The 22,808-nt window shown below is 38.8% G+C and overlaps 1 protein-coding gene and 1 long non-coding RNA gene across 5 annotated transcripts in view; one reads left to right on the top strand and one right to left on the bottom strand.

The window, feature by feature from the left end:
• The window catches only part of GAK (cyclin G associated kinase), a 113,726-nt gene extending 91,826 nt beyond the window's left edge, over nt 1-21,900 (top strand). For all 3 annotated transcript variants that reach the window (XM_056802252.1, XM_056802253.1, XM_056802254.1), the window contains 4 exons: nt 3,668-3,892; nt 6,135-6,283; nt 13,194-13,370; nt 15,022-21,900. In XM_056802252.1, coding sequence (XP_056658230.1) covers nt 3,668-3,892; nt 6,135-6,283; nt 13,194-13,370; nt 15,022-15,123 — 653 coding nt within the window. In that variant the 3' untranslated portion in view covers nt 15,124-21,900. The remainder of the gene's footprint in view (nt 1-3,667; nt 3,893-6,134; nt 6,284-13,193; nt 13,371-15,021) is intronic.
• Nucleotides 1-22,808, bottom strand: part of LOC103101431 (uncharacterized) — an 83,864-nt gene that overhangs the window by 50,906 nt on the left and 10,150 nt on the right. The gene's annotated exons all lie outside the window — the stretch shown is intronic.

Below are 22,808 nucleotides of genomic sequence, written 5' to 3'. Positions count from 1 at the left end.
TAATCGAGGACATCTAAGTCAGTATTGATGGTGCTTTGTAAGTGGCTACCATTCTAATTGATATGCTTGCCTGTGTGATCTTTCTCATTTTTGGTATGTGGTTCATCCTAACACTGGTGAAATCACAACCCCTTATGTTTCTTTCTCTTGTGCAGTTCTTGTCAATTTATTCAGCATAGTTTCATAGATTTAGAACTGGAAAGGATCCTAGATCATGTAGTCCATTTTATACCTTCATTTTACAAGTGAGAAAATTATGGCAAAAAGACCCCTAATAAAAATGAGATACACAGATATTTATAATTTTCTGTCACATGTAGCACATCTACTACTTTAAAACTTTTTGGTATATGGCAGAGGCACTTCCTTTGTAAGAAAATGGGTGTTGGCCATTATGCTATAACAATTCACATTCATTTAGTGCTTCAGAGGGGTGGAGTCAAGATGTTGTCCTAGAGGGAGCAAAAGCCAAATCCTCTGTGACTATCCTTCCATACCAAAAAAAAAAAATCCACCTCAAAAAAGACAGAAATCCAAACCCAACAACAAGACAGAACCAGGGGACTCTCCTGCTTGCTTCAACTTGAAAGATACATAGAGAAAGTTGAATTTTAGAGTATAAGGGAAAGACTTAGCACCTCTCCCCCACATACTGAGCAACCTGTGGTTGTACTATAAAGGGTGAAATTATGGTTGAGACTGAAAAAAATATAAATTTAAGTGGTCACTAAGGGAAATCCCAAATAATAAAATACCCAAGTCAGCTGCCAAATTTTATGGTGATTTAATTGATATAGTAGAGAAGATTTTAAGAAGGAGGAGGAAAGAAAGGGCTAGTACTGGGCAGGAAGATAGGAGATCTAGAAAGTAAGGTTTTGAGTGTGAAGGAGCTTAGCTAAGATGCCCAAACCTGAAATCAGCTCCAGGGCAAAACTCACCACCCAACACTCCAAGATGTTGGAACACTTAGCATGCTGCCACCCAGTCATCTCTCCAGGGAAAGAGAAAGAGGCAGAAACTGACGTGCCTTATATGTACGTTTTTACATCACTTTTCTGCATCTCATCTGTACCAATGAGGACTTAGCTTGACTTTGGACAGCCCAGAGGTCTGTCCTTTTTTTGCACATTTCTGTTGAAGGCCATCTTCTCAGATAATTAAATCTTGAGTTTGATGCAGACCTTTCAAAATCTTGTTAAACTGAATAGGGTTGAGAATGTGGAGTTTCCAAGACCTGATTCTGTTATTCCAAGTATATCCATTGTTATTGATCAGGAAATAGCTAAATCAGATCTTCTAAAGAATGGTCTGATTAGGGTGAAATAGTTTTAAAATTCACAGTCTTTGGGCTGACTGTGGGATTCCAGGGCAAAAGCTGTAACCACAAGGAGTACCTTGGTACTACCACATGAAGTTCAGGGCTCTAACTGAAGCTGGCAATTGAGGTGGCTGGCAGAGAGGAGCAGAGGGAAAGATGGGCTGGTTACCTACCTTCAACCTCCACATCTCACCTTTAGCCTTTGGTGCAGCTGGAGAAGATTTGGACTCAGGGAAGATTAGTTCAGCAGGTCAGTCAACCAATCTAATCCAGTATACCAGTAAAACAGAGAAGCAGCCCCTTCAAGGCAGAAAAGCTCAAGTTCACAGATCTGGCATACAAATAGAGGAGCATGTGTATAGTTCCACTAGGAGGGGGAAAGAAGAAAAAATACGAGTAAACAACAGAAGAAAAAGAAGGAAATTACAATTGAAAGCTTCTATTTGGATAATGAACAGATGGAACAGAGGAGGACCAAGGAACATAAGCAAAACCTCAAAAAAAAAATCCAGCAAATTAGATTTAGGCTCTGGAAGGGCTCAAAAAAGAATTAAAAAAAAAATAAGACAGGTTGAAGAAATTGGGAAAAGGAGAACTTAAAAGGCAAAATAGGTCATCTGGAAACTAAAACACATGAATTAAAGAAAATAGTGTCTTAAAAGCCAGAATTGACCAGCTCAAAAACAAGGCAAAAAAATTAAAAGATGAAAAGAATAATTTAAAGAGAAAAAGATCAAAAGGAAAAGGAGGATCAGAAAGTCATGGATGAAATTCAGGTCTTTAAAAATTAGAATTGAATAATAAGAAGCTATTGACTTCACAAGGTATCAAGAATCTATAAAACAATCAAAAGTGAAAAAATACAAAGCACATCATCAAAAAAACAACTGACCTGGAAATAGATCCAGAAGAGACAATTTAAGAATTATTGTACTACCCAAAGGTAGTACCAAAACAAAAAAAACAAGCCTAGACATCATACTACCGGAAATTCCAAGAAAACTGCCCTGGTATCCTTAAACAAAAAGGTAAAATAGAGATTGAAAGAATCCACAGATCGTCTTCTGTATTAAATCTCCAAATGACAACTCCCAGGAATGTTATAGTCAACTTCAAGCTCCCAGACCAAGGAGAAAATACAAAAAGCAGCCAGAAAGTAATAATTCATATATCATGGAGCTCTAGTCAGGATCACACAGGACCTGGCAGCCTCCACATTGAAGAACTGCAAGGCTTGGAATATGATATTCTGGAAGGCAAGGGAACTGGGTCTATAACCAAGAATCAACTACCCAGCAAAACTGACTATATACTCTTTCAGGGGAAAATATGATCATTTAATAAAATAGAAGACTTCCAAGCATTTCTGATGAGAAGATCAGACTTAAACAGAAAATTTGAGCCCAAATACAAAACCCAAGAGAAGCATAAAAGGGTAAATAAGAAAGAGGAAAAATGTAATGGCTTCTATAAGGTCACATGGCGTATATTCCCATATGGAAAGATGATATCTGTAACTCTTAAAAAGAATTACCAAACACTTTCTTCAGAGTGAACTTGGATGGTAGTATTATCATCTTCATTTTACAGAGGAGAAAATAGAGAAAACAGACCACTGAGTCTGTTGGCCAAATTGGGCCAGAAGGAGGAATTCTGATGTAATATAATCACAGAGCAAACTTTTCAAAGGAGGATTTTGCCTTTTTTTTTTATCATGACATTATTGCATTTAAAGGGGAATTTACCCATCATCCAAACCTCAAGACCAGTATAGGTAAGGCTAATAAGATTCACAGAAAGCAAAGATTTCATGTGAAGGATACTGAAGGGGGCTTATTTCACTAGATTTGAATCTTTTGAATTTAGTGGGTGAGTAGAGTTGTGATTTACAAATATGAGCTGATGTTTTACAATGCCATATGCCCTTGGTTTAATCTTTTGTGCTTGGGATGCTAGACCTTATAGACTGTCAAAGCACTTTGTGAACATTTTGGCATCAGATATTATCAGATGGTTGGTATTTAAAGTGTCATACACCTTGAAAATCAAAGTAGTCTTGTTGAGTACTAATAGTACATTTTCCAACTTTAAGAAGTTCTTTAAAGACTAATTGAAGGAGTAAGTGGAGACTTCTGATGTCTGAGTTCTGTTATCTTGTGTTTTCTATATCCAGAGCATCTTGGATTATTGAGGGCTATAGATTTTCCCTCTGAAAATGTATTTCTTGAAATCTCCTTTTGCTGTGCTATTTGTTTTAAATGATTTTTTAAGACAATAATGTTAAAAGCTGTATTTTCAGTAGTTGCTGAAGATAATTTATTTCTATAAAAACTTCCTTGTTTCTTTCAGGTCCTTCTTGTGGATTTTCTCCTGGTGGATTTGCTCCAAAAGCAGCTCAGTCTTCAAAAGGAGGGAGCCCATGGCAGACAAAGCCCCCAAACTATGGTCCATCATGGCCATCCCAGGCGAAATCACAGCAAACCAAATCCAGTCCACAGACAAAACCTAATTATTCTGTGAAATTCAGTGTTATTGGAGGACGAGAAGAGAGGGGCATTAGAGCTCCCAGTTTTGGTAAGTCATGGGTATCTTTAGTAAATGGTTTTTACTAGCCTTGAGTTGCAGAAGAAAACTAGTTAAATATGAAATAGGTATTAGTTTTCGGGGATGGCTTCCATTTTGATGACTTCATTTGAGACTTAAAGGGGAAACAAATCCAAACTTGCTATAGGAATTTTTTTTTTAAACCCATACCTTCTTTCTTGGAGTCTATACTAAAGACTGGTTCTAAGGAAGAAAAACAATAAGGGCTAGGCAATTTGAGTTAAATTATTTACCCAGGGTTACATAGCTATGAAGTGTCTGAGATCATGTTTGACCCCAGTGCCTTCTGTATCTAGGCTTGGCTCTCTGTCTACTGAGTCACTTAACTGTCCCTATAGGGATTTTTTTTTTAAACCCTTACCTTCCATCTTAGAATCAATACTGTGTATTAGTTCTAAGACAGAAGAGCAGTAAGGGCTAAGCATTGAGGGTTAAGTGAGTTGGCCAGACTCACACAGTTGGGAAGTGTCAGAGGCCAGATTTGAAACTAAGACCTCCCATCTCTAGTGTAAAAGTTAAATGTGTTTCTAGTAATAGAAATATTATATTTTATGAGGTTTATTAAAGATTATTAGAAATCAAGGGTACAAAATAATAAACCCACGTGCCTAGGACTGATTAGTCCATTCACATTTTACTCACTACATCTTGCCATGTCCAAGGAGAGGAAGAGAGAACCCAAAGTAGGCATTACAGCCAATTTAAATACAAATTGTGATCTCACCCAGGTGGGGACTCAGATGTGATTATAGGGAATTCTGGGAAGTATCAAGGACTTCTGGGGATTGAAGTCTGGGGTTCAGATCTCCATTTTACACTAGGCCTGCTATGAATCTACTGAGCCACCCAGCTGCTCCTTCCCTATAGGGATTTACTTTCAATCAAAAGTTATTTGCGGTTCTGTTTTTTTGTTTTGTTTTGTTTTGTTTTTCCATTAGAGTAAAGGAGACATTCTCATATTTTGTTGTGGGAACCCAGAATTTAGCCTTTTACATAATATATTGACTTGGAGGCTATCGTGTTCCAAATTTTCTTTTATTTGCAATTCACCAATAGATTCTAAGCCATTAGATATGGAACAGTCAAGGTAAAGGGCCTTTAATACTACCCTATGTAGAAGCCACTTTTTTTTCACATAGTTATTTCTTAGCAAATGGTAGTTACATAGTGTTGGTAAGCATTATGGACAGAAGAGAGATTCTTTGGGCTCGTTATCAGACTTAAAGGATTAGGAGATAATAAAAAAGGGCAGGCATTATAATTAGTTCCATATTCTTATGTTCTCTTTGATTTTGAGAGATAGATAAGTATACTTATTACTTAAAATGACAAGTAGGAATTTCGAATACGCTTATATTAAGAGTCAGGTTTTTTTTTATTCTTAGTCCTAAAGGATCAGTGAGCTAGAAAACTTTTTTGAACTCATGATTGAACTCATGGGGAGTAGGAGAGCTGAATAGAGTTAAAATGTTAGCTTGATTAAATAGTATATAATGAATTCTCTGTATAGATACTATTGGAATAATGTTATTTCCCAAAGGGAATTATTTAGCAATATTGAAAAAACAAAATTGATGCTGGAAAATGTGCTTGTTATACCAACTAGGGAAAACTATTTGTTGGTTCCCTTTTTAGAAATATGTATCTTACTAGTTCAGGGGCAGCTAGTTGGTGCAGTGGATAGAGTCAGGAAGATCTGGGTTCAAATGTAGCCCCAGACACTTATGGGTAAGTCACTTAACCCCTATTTGACTCAGTTCCTCATCTGTAAAATGAGCCGGAGAAGGAAATGACAAAGCACTCCAATATCTCTACCAAACCATGGTGTCACATAGAATTGGGTACAATTGAGTGACTTAACAACAAACACCACAAGTTCAGGATCACACTTCTTCAATTCAGTGTATGTATGTATCACCTCACCAGACTAAGACAGTTTTCTATTCTACCTAAGAACCTATTTTTCCAAGTATGATTTTTCTTTTGTATCTAAATTCTTTAGAAGATACCTGACTGTGTCCCAATGCAGAAGTAGCTGCATTGAACTTTTTCTTCTTTCCCTCTTTCTCTCCTTCCCTCCATTTTTCTCTCCTCCTTCCACCCCAACCCCATTTCCCTTATACATACTATATATACAGGGAAAAAATACAGTTTTAAAGAAAGTAACATTGGATCAACTTCTAAAAACATTTTTTATTATCTTGTGTCTTAGCTCAAAAGCCAAAAGTTTCAGAAAATGATTTTGAGGATCTGTTACCCAATCAAGGATTTTCATCGAAATCAGATAAAAAAGGACCAAAGACAATTGCTGAGATGAGGAAGCAAGAGATGTCTAAAGATATGGATCCTCTTAAGCTAAAGGTTTGACCATTTAAATCCAGTCATGGCTTCAAAAGAAGGGGGGAGGGCAATGGTATTCCAAAGTAGTTGAAGTGTTTATTACAGTGGTGTCAATATGCTATATGATTTGTCTAACAAGATTGCTATTAAAAGATTTTATTTATGGCTTATCTAATGTAAATAGATGTTGTAAGAGGTAAAGATGAAGTTTTTCTTAGGTGAGGCTCTGGAGAGGCCAAGATATAACAATGCTTCATTAGGATGGTATGAAGGCATTGATGACACCCAGAATTTCAGGGACTAGGAGCATCTTTTAGTAACAATTCAGTTTTTAGTCTTTTGCTTAGTAATACAAAACCATGTGTAGTTATTTTAGCTGTGGCTTGGAAGGGGCCTAGATTAATGGGCATCAGGCCTGCAATTAAATTTGATGTTGAGATGGCTGGAAAACAAGCTCAAGATTTTGACAGCTAGACGTGATGAAAGCCAACAAAAACCTGAAGCCTTATTTAAATTGCTTGATTGCTTGTTTTTGTTTTGTGGGTAGATGATGGGGGTAGTGGTTTAAAATGGAGTGTTGTAAGTAGTGCACCAGGACTAAATGGAAAAAACCTTAGTAGGCGTCTTAGTTGATTAGGAGATTAATACATGCTAACAACGTGGAAGGGATTCTGAAAAATCCCTTAACTTTGTTTTAGGCCTTAGGAAGGGAAGCATAGTACCTATGTTGAAGGAAGTGATAGCCCCTTTTTTATCTGTCCTGGGTAGGCAACATTTGGGCCCTTGTGGAAGGAGACTGACAAACTGAAAGGTAACTAGGCTGAAGAGGCATGAGCCATCATTTTGGGTACAGTTGAGGGTGATGGGAATGTTTAGTCAGAAGAAAAGACTAAGGGGGGTAAATTCAATTCAACAAATAGTCATTAACTGCCTAGTATGGTTCAAGGCTTTGTGCCTGGTGATACTCCTAGAAAGATGGAAAAATGACATTCCCTGGCCTTACAGAGAAGGTCGGATTTGAATCTAGGACTTCCCGTCTCTAGGCCTACCTATCAATCCACTGAGCCACCCAGCTGCCCCCTCTAAGAACTATATTGAAGGTGAGATTTGAACCCAGAACTTCCTGTTCTAGGCTTGGATCACTAAGCAACCTTCTTGTCCCTGAGGATTGCTCTTGATGTAGCCATTGGGTAGGAAAAGTGACTATTATCCCATCATAGTTTCTTCTGACTCAGAATTTTAATGATTACTTAGAGAAATAAAATATTTTCATACTCTTTATTTAGCACAAATAAACAGTAGCTAAAATTTATGTGACATTTTATGGTTCATAGAACACTTTATATTATTTCATTTAAGCCTTGCAACAGCCCTATGAAGTAGATTCTCTTATTACCCCCATTTTATAGAAGAGAAAACTGAGACTGAGAGAAGTTTTGACATGTATAAGATCCCACAGCTTGTCTGAAGCAGGACTCAGATTTGAGTTTTCCCTACATCAGGTCCAGGATTCTGTCTGGCATTTCCTATCTGCCAAAAGTCACCAAGCAGTGTGGGACTGAAATGATACAGAGGAAAATGATAACATGTCTACATTCAAGAGACTGATGGTCTAAAGGGAGGAAGATAAAGCATGTAAACAGAAGTAGAATGTGATCAGTGCAAATGGGAGAACCAGATGAGAGGCAAGAGCTATCAATGTCAGCAGGGTGGGCTCAGGGAAGGTTTTATTCAACAAGGAGCTGGTATGTGACTCATACCTTAAAGGAAGATTTTAGGTGATGATCTGGGTGGAACCTGCCCCTCCGACTTGAAAGATGTCCTGAACAAAAGCACAGGAGGAGACTGAAGGAAGCAGAGCAACTAATAATATAGAATATAGTTTGATGAGACTTTTGAATACCAAAGGAAAATGGGAGTAAAATAAGCTTGTTAATGTAGATGAGCCAGATTGTGGAAGCTTTTGCATAATTATAGGATAAAAAGTTTCTATTTTATCCTTTTTTTAAAGTAGGAAAATAATATGGTCAAATTGTGCACTAAGTTATTTGGGTATATATAGAGATGTGGATGTACATGCGAACATATATGCACTTTTACACCTCTATATTAGATGTAGCCATATATATAGAATACAGAGAGTTGACAAAGTGTATACCTTAATTATTTGTTACAAAGACCCTCTTCCTTTCTCAGACTGAGAAGAGATTTGGCAAAAGAAAAAGGGGTCATTGAGAAGCTTTTTTTTTTAATGCATAAAAGAGAACAGAAGGCCAGAAGGAATTGAAAACAAGCAAGGCAGCTTCAAAAACCACCCATGAATTATTATATATTTTAAAAGCAAGTTTCCCAATAATAAAAGATTTACAGTATCACATAAAATCCTCTTTTCCATTCTATATGTGGAAACACTTGCTTTGTTTGGTGTTAAAATCACAGTTAAAAAAATTCTAAAGATAAAGAGAGTTGATCTCTAAATGCAGAAATTGAGGAAGTATAGCTAGTCAGTAGTTCAAGTGAGAAAAATCTGGATATTTTAGTAGGTTGCAAGCTCAATATGAGTTAACAATATGACAGCAACTGCTAAAAATAATATTACATTAGGCTGCATTAATAGAAGTATGGTGTCTGTACACCCATCTGGAGCATTATCTACACTTTGAGAATGTTATATTTTAAGAGGGTCACTAAAAATTGAAGTGTATCAAAGGATGACAACCTAGATAGTGAGAGTATTGGAAACCATAACTTACAGGTATTAAGTTGAATAAACTGAGGAAGCTTATTTCTCCTGGAGAAAAAAAAGGTGTAAAGGGGGAAACATGATAGCTGTCTTTCAAAATTTAATGAGGTACCATGTAGAAGAGGGTTTAAGCTGGCTGTGTTTGGTCCTCGATTGGAGAACTAGGACTACAAAGGGTATAAATTGTAGAGAGCAGGTGTAAATGAAGGGAAACTTCCTCAGTAGTTAGAGCAGGGGTCTCCAAACTTTTTACACAGGGGACCAGTTCACTGTTCCTCAGACCATTGGAGGGCCAGACGATAAAAAAAAACAAAAACAAAAAACTATGAACAAATCCCTATGCACACTGCACATATCTTATTTTAAAGTAAAAAAACAAAACAGGAACAAATACAATATTTAAAATAAAGAACAAGTAAATTTAAATCAACAAACTGGCCAGTATTTCAATGGAACTATGGACCTGCTTTTGGCTACTGAGATGGTCAGTTTCCAGTTCCATATTTGTCACTGCTAGCTATAACAAGTGATGTAAGTGTGCATCAGTTAGTTTAGATCTGGTTGGAGATTTCAGATGTTTCATTCTGGAAAAAGATAAGTGCTGTCAAAGATGGTTGCCATTTTGAGTGCATGGTTCCTGAGATTAGGATATGTCTCAGAGGGGAGAGATGCATAGAAATTAGGCAAGCTGCTTGACTTGAATGTGTCTTTCAGAGAGTCACAATTCTGCAGTTCAACCAGTTCCATTTGGTAAATTATAACCACATTTTCAATGTCAGTAGAAAATGAGTTATGCAAAAGCTGTATGTCCTGTTCATGGAGATGAAGCTCTTTAAATCTGAATTGGAACTTCTTTTGCAACTTTTCCAGTGAATCCACACACATTTCTTTTGGGAATGTAATCAAGGGTTTTTCTGCTAACAGATTTTGAGTTACAGGGATATGGCAGAAATTTTCCTCCTTCACTTGTTTGATAAGGAGGCCTAATTTTACTTCAAATACTTTCACATATGATTGCATGTCACAGATGAGCTTCCCTTTTCCTTGAAGTTGCACTTTAAAACTGTTGAGTAGCTCTCTTACATCTGTCAGAAAGGTGAGGTGCCATTTCCATTCTGCATCATTGAGCTCTGGTACTTCTTTGTTTTTTGAAAACATAAAAGCTGTAATCTGTGGAAGTAAGTCATAGAAATGTCTCAAAACTCTCCCTTGACTCAGCCAACGGATTTCTGTGTGGTATAGAACATCTTCATAGGCAACATTTAGCTCACACAGAAATTTCTGAAATTGTCTGTTGTTAGTGCATTAGCTCTAATGAAGTGAACACAAGATACCACAATTTTCATAACAGAGTCCCACTTCAGTGATTTACTACATAGCAGCGCTTGTTGGTGGATGAGGCAGTGTATGCCTATTGGATGAGAATGGTTACATTTTTCCATCTCTTGGTTAATGTGAGCAATTACTCTTTTCTTAGACCACACCATGCTAGGAGCACCATCAGTTGTCACATTGGCTAGTTTAGCCCAGTCCGGCTCCAAATCCTTCACAGTTTGGTATACCTTTTTATAGATATCCTCTCCTGTAGTTGTTCCTTTGATGCTTTGCAGTGCAACAAGCTCTTCTGTGACTTCGAAATTGTCATTCGTCCCACAAATAAAAATTAAAAGTTGTACAGAATCACGAACATCGTTGCTCTTGTTGAGTACCAAGGAAAAATAGGAAAGTTTTCTTGCAGAGTTTTGCAAATGCTGATGCAAATTTTCTCCCATTTCTTCAATCCTTCGTGTAATTGTAGATCCTGAAAGACTAACTGAACTAAATAAGTCTGCCTTTTCTGGACACATCTCTGACAACAGAAAGAAGACACTCTTTAATAAATTCTCCCTCCACAAATGGTCTGCCAGTGCCCTCTATTAGCTTGGCAACTTGAAAACTTGCTTGCAGTGATGAAATATTTATCTGTTTCTGCTTCACAAAAGTATTTTGCTGAGTTGTCAATGTGTTTTTCAGTTTTAATATTTTATCTTTTCTCACATCTCTGACCAAACAATCATATTTATCTTTGTGTTGAGTTTGATAGTGTCGACGCAAATTGTATTCCTTTGAACACAGACACTATATTCTGGCATATCAAACACACAGCTCTTTCCTTGTACTGTATGAAAAGTAATCATAAGTCCACTGTTCTTTGAATATCCTACACTCTGAGTCAGTTTTCCTCTTTCTTGATGTCATTGTTTCCTAGGGATTCCAAATGGCTATTAGTAAAATACATACATATATGTATACACACAGCCCTACAAAAACAATATACCAACAATAATTTTGCCCACACTGAGGCATAGAGATGGCACTGCCCATCAATGCAGTCTGATCTGTGTCCATCAATGCAGCCTTCCCAGTCTTCATCATTTCAGCCTCTCCAGTGGCCATACTGGTAGAACTCCACTTTTACCTCAGGCTCACACTGGTGCAGGAACACAATTATAGAGCCGGTTCCTCCACCACCTTTCCAGTTCACACTACCCTGTGAGAACCACACTGCAATCTGTGAACACACAGGAAAAAAGAAGGCACGACACTAGTGTGTGTCCTCTTGCAGTTCATATTTATGGATCTGTAATTATAGACTGTAATATGAAAAACACATGCCTCACTTCCTCTACATAGTACAATGGCAACCATACTCCCTCAGATGCACAACATAATGGCCCCTATAACCTGCCTTTGCCCAAAAGTCTCTCCCCACATTACTACACAGTACAATGGCCCCCATACTCCTCCCTATAATAGGGGCCTTTATGTTGTGCATCTGGGGGAGTATACAGGCCATTGTATTACTGTGTTTCCCAGAAAATAAGACACTGTCTTATTCATTTGACCCCCCCCCCAAAAAATAGGGGGTGTCTTATAAAATACCCAGTGGCAATGGTGGGCTTCTCACAGTATAGGCCCACCACTGATGTTACAGGCCAAATCACCATTATCTGATGCCTGTATATGGTACTGAAGGCGGTGCTAGGCCTGTGACATTGTATACCACAGTCTGGGATAGTGGAGGCTACAGTGCTGGTTGTGATGGGCCTGCCACACCTTGCACAGGCCCATCACTGCCACCACTATACCGGGCAGCAGTATACACAGTGCAGAATCCCCTCCCCCAGATCGCTGCTCACCATGCTGATGTCTTCCATTGTGCAGCCACATAATCCTTTGCATGGCGCTTCGTTCTCATTCAGTTACTCTCAGAACAAGGCGCCATGAAAAGGATTATGTCACCGGAAGTGGTACTGTACGTGAGTGACGCTGCACTTTCACATCCTGTGCTCCTCTCACTGACCTCCAAAGAAAGAGGTGCCCCTTCCGGAAGTGCAGTGGGGGTTGGATAAATGGCCTCAGGAGGCTGCAGTTTGGGGACCCCTGAGTTAGAGTTACACAGAAGTGGAATGGGTGAAATGATTGGTGATTAATATAATTCCTCATCACTGGCTATACTGACATAGAACTGAATGGAGACCTGTTGTTGGTGTGTGTGTGAGTGTGAGGGGGGGAGAAGAAAGGGGGAGGGGGAGGGAGGGAAGGAGGGATGGGGACGGAGAGGGAGAGGAGATTATTTCTTTTAATGATGCTACACTTCTGCTTGTCAAGGAATATCAAGCTCTCATTAACCTACGAATTAATTTCTGGAGGTCAGTTGGAATAAGTGAAAATTTTCAATTCCAGATTAGGTTATTAGTAGGTATTATGGAATAGTTTCTTAAAAGACTAGCTTTAATGTATAGATAATTACAATATCAATTATATACAAATCTTTGGCTCTCCATTGTTTGACAACCATCTCAAGTAATTAAATTGTTACTTGAATGAAATATTTCTAGAACTCTTGCCTACATTATAGTCTGTTTCATTTTAGCTAATTCTAAGAGAAAGTTTTTGATTTTGGATCCATGATGGTCATCATGTTTTATTTTCATAATTCCTTTAAAAAGAAAAGTAGCACATGGCATTGTGGGTGGAGGTCTGACATAAGACTAAAAGCTAAAAAAGAGGACTACATCTTCATTGGTGGAAAGAGTTTTCACACTTGGAGTTTCCCAAAGATCTTTTCTAGAGTTTTGGGAATGAATTAAAATTTTAGAGTATGTAGGTATTGCAGATTAAGCTTCTTCATCTCTGTCTTCTCAGCTTCTTGATTGGATCGAAGGAAAAGAGAGGAATATAAGAGCTCTGATTTCCACACTGCACATGGTGCTTTGGGAGGGAGAAAGCAGGTGGAAACCAGTTGGCATGGCAGACCTGGTGACTCCTGAGCAGGTGAAGAAGTACTACCGAAAAGCTGTGCTGGTGGTTCATCCAGACAAGGTGAGATGTCCAGGGTTCCTGCGGATTTTCATCCCTCTCCCCCTCCCTCTTTCTTCCCCTTCCTTCTCTTGCTCCCTTTCCTCCTCCCTTTCCCTCTCCTTTCTCTTCATCTGCTCCTTCCTTATCCTCCCCCTTCCCTCTTTCCTTCTCTCCAGTTCCCTTTCTCCTTTTGTTCATGAACTACAAGCATTATGAAATCTTGGGATATGAGGACTTGGAAAAGCTTTTCAGCCAAGTGGATGCTTTTATAGTTTTGATTTTTTTTAATCAACATTAAAAGTATAAATATTTTTTTCAGTATTCAAAACATTTAATTATGGCTCAGTTGAATAAATTACACTTTCCAAGGCTATTTTGTAACTAAATGTAATATTTCAAATTCAGTGTTACTGTGTAGCATTAACATTTAGCTGAAAGATTTAAGTTTCAGTCTATTGTTACTCTGATCTGTAAGCAAACTGTCATGTGCTGGAGGTAGTTGAATTTAGAAGGTTGCTGTACTTCACAGTGCCATTGTTCCTGAAGGCCTGTGGTTGGGAAGAAGAGGGCATTTCTAGTTGCTGATGGGTCACATAAAATCATATGTACTTTCTTGCCTGTTGCAATGAGTGTTGGACTCAGGTTTTTTAGCTAGATGTCTCTTGGGTGGCTGATGTTGGGGAGAGGAGTGGGAAATAAAGGTTTTCTTTGTTGTCCCTTGGTAAATCTTGTTCTGAGATAACTGGCTAAGACTGATTATTCAATCATTATCCTTATTGTCTTGTTTATCATCTTTGTATGTTCAGTATCACAAGCAGAGAAGGTCCCTGTGTCAATTGCCTGACCAGGGAGAGAGTGCCTTTCTTGTGATCTGAGATACCATAGAGTAGACTGGAAACGCATTACCCAGCTTGACTCCTCAAGGGTTAGGAAATTATATGAAGCTAAGGCTTGGTTATTGTCCCAAAGGTTCATCAAGGATATTATGTGGAGTCTCTTAACCATCAGATGGGGCAGAATGGTATCTCAAGAACTGACCTTCCAGAGTTGTGGCAAGGATCAAATGAGAGAATCACAACTGATTAAATCTGAGGATATGGAGCCTGCAGCTGTGGGGAAACATTTAAATCACACCTGCTGATACTGGCAGGTGTTATGGCACTTTTGCCTTTGCTGAGCTATACTGCTGAGCTTGCTACCTGTCCTTTGAACCACAAGAGAATTGAGAAAGAATGTAGGTGCCTGAAGAAACTATTTGACCCTGATACTTATTTCCTGCTGAGAAACTTAATCCCAGACCAGGGTTAGACTTTGTGATCATTAAAACCCATTTACCTCAGGTACAAATCACATTTGATAATTTTATCACCTGAAATTTGGGGGAGAGGTAGGTAGAAAAAGAACATATTGGTCAGAGCTACTTTGTCAGGGCCAGCAAAGCTTCTTTTCTCTATGGATCTACCCAGTTGTAGGGCTTTGTGTCCTGAGGCACTTTGTGAGTGGTCTCAGGAACTTGGCCAATAATAGACTACTCCCGTTCTTTTCTATGTGGCTCTGGTGAGTGCCCTTGAAGTTGGGGGTGGGGGGACAGAGGGATGGCTAGGTAAGAATTGCTCTAGTTTCTTGTGAGGAGGCCACCAGTTTCTGATGTCTGTCTATTCTTTCTTCCCAGGCCGCCGGGCAGCCCTATGAGCAGTATGCCAAAATGATCTTCATGGAGTTAAATGATGCCTGGTCAGAGTTTGAAAATCAGGGATCCAAATCCCTTTTTTAAAACCTCAGTTTTTGGGATTTTCAAAATGCATTGGCAGCAGAATGGCGTCTGAAGGTGTTGTTTGTTGGACTTAATGTTCCTAGAATTTGAGAGAGAGTTTCATGAGCTCATCCCCAAGTTTGAAATTCTACTCTCGTAGATGGGGTGTATTGTAAAATGGAAATCAGCAAAAGCCTCTCGCCATGTCACAATTATAGCCCACAACGAGCCTGTTTTCCCACTTGGTTTGATTATGAAACACATACAGATCTAATGACGTCCACATTGGGGGTGCAGTGGTGTAAGAAGAGCGAGCCATTCCCAAACCACCAATATTGGTTGATTTTTGCCCAAAAGGAAGACAACTCTGACTTGTGCTTCTGTTATGTTTCCCTAGTTTGTGATTTGATTTTGATGTTTAGTGCCTCTCACCTCAGTCCAAGCTCTTTAGTGCAATGAGAAACCGTGAATTTGCGAAGCACAGCATTGTTACCTGACTCTATAGAAGGTGTACATTTACATCTGTATTTTGTGTAATCATCCTGATAATGACTTTTGTATATAATTAAAATGTTTTCTGATGATAATCTGCATTCCTTATAATGAATTGGCAGCCGCTAAGCCAACACTCTTGGTTATGGGAAGCAAGGAACCAAGTTGTTTGCAAATCACATTTCATGACTCTGGACAATAGTTGTATGTCACATGGAGAAACACTGGCATTTTTAATATAAGTGATTGCATGTTAAAAATCTTTTGTGTTATTTATGAAGAACTTTTTGGACATTAAACTGTATCGCCAGGGTTCATTTTCCCAGTTCATGGCACCTGTAACTTCTGATACTCCTCTCTTCCCCACTCCAATCCCAATGGAATAGTGTGATTCCATTGGTTTTATAAATATGCTGACAGAGAAGAAGATTGTCCTACTTATTTCTGAATCTGATCTTGAAATGTGAGCACAATATTGTTTACCATGCTTATTTCTGTTCTGAAGTCAGCAAATGTGATCTCATTTGCAATTTGTCATTGAAAAATTTTCCTGTTCTTTTATTGTATGTCTGGTCAGCTCTTGGTTGTATTGACCAACCCAGAATGTCTTAATAAGTAATGATATATACTTAGGCAGATGGTTGTTGGACTTGAGCATGAATATGTGTGTGCATGTGCACGCCCATACACACACACACACATACACACACACAAGAAGTAATTCACTCTACTTCAGTACAAGAACCAGCTTCATGTCTGATGTGTAACAAAGTATTTTAACAATAACAAGGAATTCCTTACCATCTCAGTAGTTATTGAGTTTGGTTGGTAGCCTTTACATACATGTTTCATTCTTTCTGAAAAAGGAAGAGGGAAGGAAAACAAGGCATAAAGGGGAAATGGGAAGAAAAGAGAGTGAATTGTAACCCTTTTCAGTATAGCATGACCTGAAGTGATTTCCTCTGAGAAGTCTTACAGTTTCCTAGCTTCTCCGGTCTGAGCTATTAGTGCCAATTCTAGCTATATCAGTAGCTAATGGCAGTGTCTGGATGAGAGATTCTAGAATTAAACACTAGGAAAAAAAAATTAACCTACTTCTGTTAAATGACATATATAAGGTAGCTCTCTGCCTAGAGTGGAAGAACAGCCTGGTTAAGATGATGTTCTTGATTTTTAAGTGTATGGTTCATGTGAACTCTTTGTTAAACACTTAATTGGCATCTAGGGGGTATTGAGTGGGGCAATCTGACAAGTACATTACAATTGGTTTCATCTTCCTGGAATACTAATCTGATTTGACTTCCTGGTGAGCTCTGTTTTTGAGATTAGGGAACAGAATGCAGTCCATCTGGACAAGTCAGATTTCTTTCTGCCAGTTATATGTGGCCTTTCTTAACTCCAAAAAAGTGCTCCCCCCCTTCAGCATTCAGGGACAATAGAGACCAGATTTAGTTATGAAGTCTTGGGATGCCATTGAGAATGAGCAGTCTCATGAATTAATTAGAAAAAGCCAGCATCAAGTGCTGAGAACTGCCCTCAGCAAAGGACATGGAGTACAATGAGCACTGTGTAGGAATACTTTAGGAGTCTATTTGGAATCTGCCAGTAGAAGTGCTGAATGACAAGAACGTAAAGGGAATGGGAATAAAGCAAAAGGCAGTGGTGCCTGCATTGATAGGAGGGGAATAGGGGTTTTTTGTTTTTGTTTTTGTTTTTTGTATCTGTGTATATCAAGAGGAAGGCTAAACTGTTCAAGAGGTTACCAGTGAACTTTAAACTGCTAGCACTTGTTTCTGCAAAGACTAGTGACTTTGGGAAATAGTAAAGAATTGTCCATTAGCAGATGGAAGCCTCTTAAAAAAGAAAAGACTGTCTTAGTAAATGGTAAAAATAGTGAGTGAATGAATCTAAGTAGGCAGATTTAAAATATTGTAATCATGTAGGTGTCATGATTCAGTGGTCATTCATTGGTGCTGTTGCTGAGTTCTTCCTGCACAGTAGACCCCTGTGCATTGGGATAACATTGCAGTGGAAGGCAGGAAAATTGGCCCTCCTGCCCTAGTGCCTAAAAGTCATCCCCAGTTGAGCATGTAGGTGGCTTCTCACTTTACCAGCATTTAAGACTGAAAAGAGCTTTTTGACTGGACCACAGCGAAAAATATCTAGGCTCTACCCATCTCAGGAAAGCTTATCTAGACTGGGGCTTTCTCTACTTTAGGAAGGTTGCTGCTGCCAAGAGGTGCCTCATGGAACCTGCAGGAGACAGTGTCTGAAGCTCTGTGGTGCCAGGTGAAGTCACCTGGATCCGGTCCTCTCTCCACCCCAGCACACAGCCCTCTTTGACTGCCACGAAAGGTCATCATAGAGAAGGTGCAGGGGGGAGGAGAGCTGAACAGAGACTTTTTATAAAAAGTACTCTTGCCATCAACCATCATTCATTAGGAAATTGAGGCTTTTTCCATCCCAATGATAAGGGACACTAGCCTGTTCAAGGTAGATAAGATTTGTAAAATTCAGTTACAGGAAAGCATTGGATGATGGACCTTAGCAGGTTTTTCAGGGGTGGGGGGTTTCTTTTAAATATTATTGAATAGACTTAAAAGCTTAACAATGAATTGGAATTTTTAAAAACAAAGAATGAAGGGGATGCTTATTGTCAGAAATGCCCAGCTAGATCATTGCAGATGATTTGATTTAATTTCCTTAAATAAGCACTGTATTAGAGATCAGTTGACTGTAATACTTTGCCCCAAACATAGGAGAATAAAGTTATCTACTGGGGTGGGGTAGAGGTTAGAGAGAGAAAGAGAGAATGAATCATTGTTGTGTGGGAGGAAGGATAGACAGAGGAAACAATCTGAAGCCGATCTTGTTTCCTATTCTCACAGCAGATGAAGGAAACACATTGTAGGAAAAGTTCAGAAAATAGGAAACAAAATTATTCCTACTAAAGGGGCCGAAAGGCATTCACCTAATTTTTATCTAAAGAGTTGGATGCATATTTAAGATCACTAACTGGGAGAGGAAGACCCGACCCTGATAATGCTGACAAATCTAAAGAAAGCTAAAGAGGATTTGTTAGGGAATTAATGAATTAAATAAAGCTCAAAGGAAAGTTCAAGGATCAGAAAGTTGACTTAACAATAAAGTTGTCATATGGTGAGAAAGGCTGGAAGGGAATTCTGAGAAACTCCTATGAGCTACTGAAGATTTAAAGAAGTAGTCTTCCATTTTTGTTCTCTAATTTGAGTGAGAACTCTTTTACTAGTCTACAGGAGATGGCTAGTACCCAATACCTTGGGCATTGACCTAACAGACCTAATTTTGAATTATGGAGCAATATGCAGCCTACATGGCTCAGAGCCAACAGGCCCAGACCCTGAATAGTTAGAAAAGGTTCCAGAGCTTTTAAGATTGGGTCACCAGTGCCTTTCTCAAAGCTCTGTCAGATACTGCTAAGAGAAGGAGAGCATCCTGAGTGAGCAGGGATTTTTCAGCTAGAAGCAAAGTAGTCCAACCAAAGAAAGACAAGTATTCAACATTAACCCAGCTAAGCTATTCACAGCCCCCTCCTCCATCTATCCTATAACCCAGTATATGCCAATTTCAGAAAATGGGTCCTTTCTGCACATAGTCGTGTGTTATTGGATTCTCAGCAGATTAGGCAAGCATGTTCTTTCACAGAGTGAGCTGATGTCCTATCTACAGTCTTAATTTACTAGACTGGGATTTTTTGAATGGTTTTTCTCAATTTTATTTTAAATTCAATGCATTGTGTTGGGACAAATTGGTACTCTGTGAAAAGCTAAAGCAGTTAATCAAATGGCAAAAATCATTAGTATTGCTCCTTAACACTTACTTGAATGACATCACACCTTTCCATTAAGTGCTTCAGAGAACACTAATGAGATTAAGGAGGGGGCTAGGGGAAGCCAAGGGCTGGCTGAAGTGGAAGTTTCTTGTTCAAGGTCACACTGAGTTGGTTGATGACAGACTTGAAGTATGGATCCCACTCTTCAGGTCTCTCAGTAAAGGAAGGGCCCCATTGTTTTTGACCACTGTTTGTGGAGCTTGGAATTAGGAATTTGATTACTTGGAGGGCTGATCTGAATTTCAGGTGATTGACTTTGACTCCACATTCCTTTTTATATCTGACTTTCTTGACTGTCTATCCCTTTTTTAAGATGTGTATCTTGACCCCTGGGCTTGTTCCCTGAGTTTTGGTTTCTAGATCCTAAGCACCAGGGAAGTTGATCCAGATTTCCACAAAAATTTGAAGAAAACATTAGGATGTTCTGTCCGTTAATTAACAACAGAAAGTTGTGCTTTGAACAGTGCCTTTGTCATTTTTATTTTTGAAACATAGGTCAGAATTGGGCTGTGTATTCTGCATGAGACAAATCATAAAAATTTGTCCTCTTTCTAGGGGGCTCCATGCTCAGCACAAATACCTCAGTCTCCATACATTTGTTTGGGATTTTAAAAGTAAATGTTTACGAATCTCAGAAATGTTCCTAAGCAAGCCTCCTTGCGACTTTAGGTAGCTCTCAGAACCATCCCTGTTACTCGGGATCAAAAGAAGGTGGAGTGTGTGTGTGTGTGTGTGTGTGTGTGTGTGTGTGTGTGTGTGTTCCAAATATAGTCACAAATGACCACTTCTGAATGGTCAAGTCTGATTATCATCATACCCTGTGATGGTAAACTGCTACCCCGGTCCTTTGTTTTAGGGATCTAGAGTCACTGCTAGTTTTTGTTAGCAATGGAGCACTGTTTTGGGGACAAGTATGTCTCCACTGGTCAGTATATATCTCATCCCCAGACATGTTCCAGGGATAAGAGTTGGGTTATGTTGGGTCAGGTCAGGCCTAGAGAGAATAGACTTGCTTTTTTGGTTGTTCTATGGGGTTGAGTTGCAGGGGAAAGGGTAATTGCCCCATAAGGACTAGGAATTCTGTGGGGTGCCTGGCACCAATTCTCTTGTATGCTAGGGAATGGTCTCTGAGGCTTAAAACAAGACCTTACCCCAAAAGAGAAATTGAGTATTGGACTGAAGTTGGTATCTGGTCATGGTGGCTACCTGAGCGTCCTGCCTGATGCCTTTGCGGACTCTGTACCTGCCTTTCTTCTGGAACTGCTCTTTTAATGACTTGAGTATAGATTGCCTGCAATTGGGAGCAGCGCTGTTCTCTGCTTGAGGAAAGAGGACAGTGTTGGTTTTACAGAAGGAAAAAAAGGAGTAGGAAGTCCTGAACAAGTTTGGGACTCGGCCCAGACACACTTGAATTTTAAGAGTTATAGGTGGTGATGCATATGGGGAATTGGGATCTGAGTTCAAAGGAGAAGGGCATTTTCTTTACTCTCTCCAAAAGGAAAAGGAGGGATGCTAGTCTCTGCTTAAATCCATAGTTTTCTAGTCAAGTTCACCAGCCTCAGCTCAGGGTTTTGCTGCATCAGCATTTACCTGTTTTTCCAGGAACCACTTGTGGCCATTCCTAGGGAGTTGTTTCTAACCAGTCAAGGAACCTTGAACCCTGTAATTTAAATACTGATTGCTGCTTCTATTGTCTGTGATTTCTTCCAAATGAGTCAGGCCAGTGTCTTTCTGCTAAGTTTCAATTATTAGTTACTTGAATTTATGATTCCAGATTGATTAACTTAATGGGCATATACTGTTCATACTGTCCAAAGTTAATTCCAGTATTTCCTGAAACCTTTTGCAAACCACCTTCCAACCAGGACTGATAGGTCCAAACCACTGATCTGGACAGAGTTCCTGCCCAGTGGATGACTTTCCAGGCCTCTGTTGTGAAAAGCCAACACTGCCAGTTGGTCAGTGTTTGAGTAATGAAGGATAGCTTTTGTGTGTAAGCTTCTTAAACTGTCAAAGAATTTGTATACATTCTTTATCCAAAATGTGATTTATTTATATTAAATGTGATCTCAAATGGGAGCCAGAGGCATTATGGACGTTTTGGATAAACTTACATTCAATTGAATGTATATTTCCACCTCAGTCTATATAAGTGAGTATGGGCTGATGCTGTTAAAAAATATTAATGTGATAATGGTTTTATGTGGTGGCCAGTTTCTCTAGCTGTGACTTTTTGGTGGGTGGATATAAAGATGGGGGCTTGTCTCATAGTCTGATCATCTTTCATCCGGAATTGCTCTGTACTAAATTTGCTATTGTCAAAAAAAAGTATAAATATGTATGTATATATAAAAATGAAAAACATGAACAAAAGATGAATAGTCTATTAGGATTCTTGGCACAAAATGTCCTTAAATAAAAGTCTTTGCTTTGAAGTGTCTTTAGATTGATCAATTGAAAAACTTGTTTTTAAAACTTTTCTTAAAAAAAAAAACAACTTCTGGTTACAAATAATTGGATTTATGGAGAACCCTAACTTCCGATCTTTCTTCACTACCTTTAATTTACTTCTCTGCAGCACTTGAAAAATGTCCATCCACCGAAAGTCCTTTTTTGGTAAGTGTAACCTCCCACTAGGAAACACTTTTAACTTGTCACTGGATGATGATAATAGGGATTTTGAACATGAAGCCAAAATCTTATCTTTCCCACTGAAGGAAAGCCTATCAGGTGTAGGGATGGGAGGACACTAAGAAGAGGTCAGCAATGAGACAGCAGTAGCCCTGGGATGTCAAAGGCAGGCTGAACTGGTTGGGGGTGGGGGTGGAACAAAATCTAGGGATTGAGAATCCCGGGGTATGGGGCTTGGGGGGAGTCATCACAGTAAGCATTATTTTTGATCGATTAGTGATTTTTTTTTGCATGAATTGCAAACATCTCCAAGGAAATATAGAGTAAATTTTGCTGTTCTAGTAACATCTTAGTAGTGATTTTTTTTTTTTGGCATGCTTTATGGCTACCTCCAAGAAAAGTTATAGTAAATTATACTGTTTTAGCAACATCAGACCACTTTCTAAAGTTCTAGTGACTTAAAGTGAATAAGTCACAATACATCAGAGGTGAGAACTGAACCCAAGTTTTACCAGCTCTTGACCCACTTTGCTTCACTGCCTCTTGTGGTTTCTTGCAGAATAGATAATTCTAAGTATACCAACATAACAACTTTGAAAAAAAAATTTTTTTAATGTTCATGGTTTTACGTGATCCTTGTGAAATTGTGTACAATTATTAGCTTTGGGGCAGGGAGAGGTTGCTCAATTGGTAGGAAACCAAACATAGAGAT

This window comes from Monodelphis domestica, chromosome 6 (genome assembly GCF_027887165.1).
Source record: "Monodelphis domestica isolate mMonDom1 chromosome 6, mMonDom1.pri, whole genome shotgun sequence".
NCBI classification, from domain to species: Eukaryota; Metazoa; Chordata; class Mammalia; order Didelphimorphia; family Didelphidae; genus Monodelphis; species Monodelphis domestica.
The sequence above is the reverse complement of the archived record's forward strand: the minus strand, read 5'-3'. Positions and strand labels throughout refer to the sequence as shown.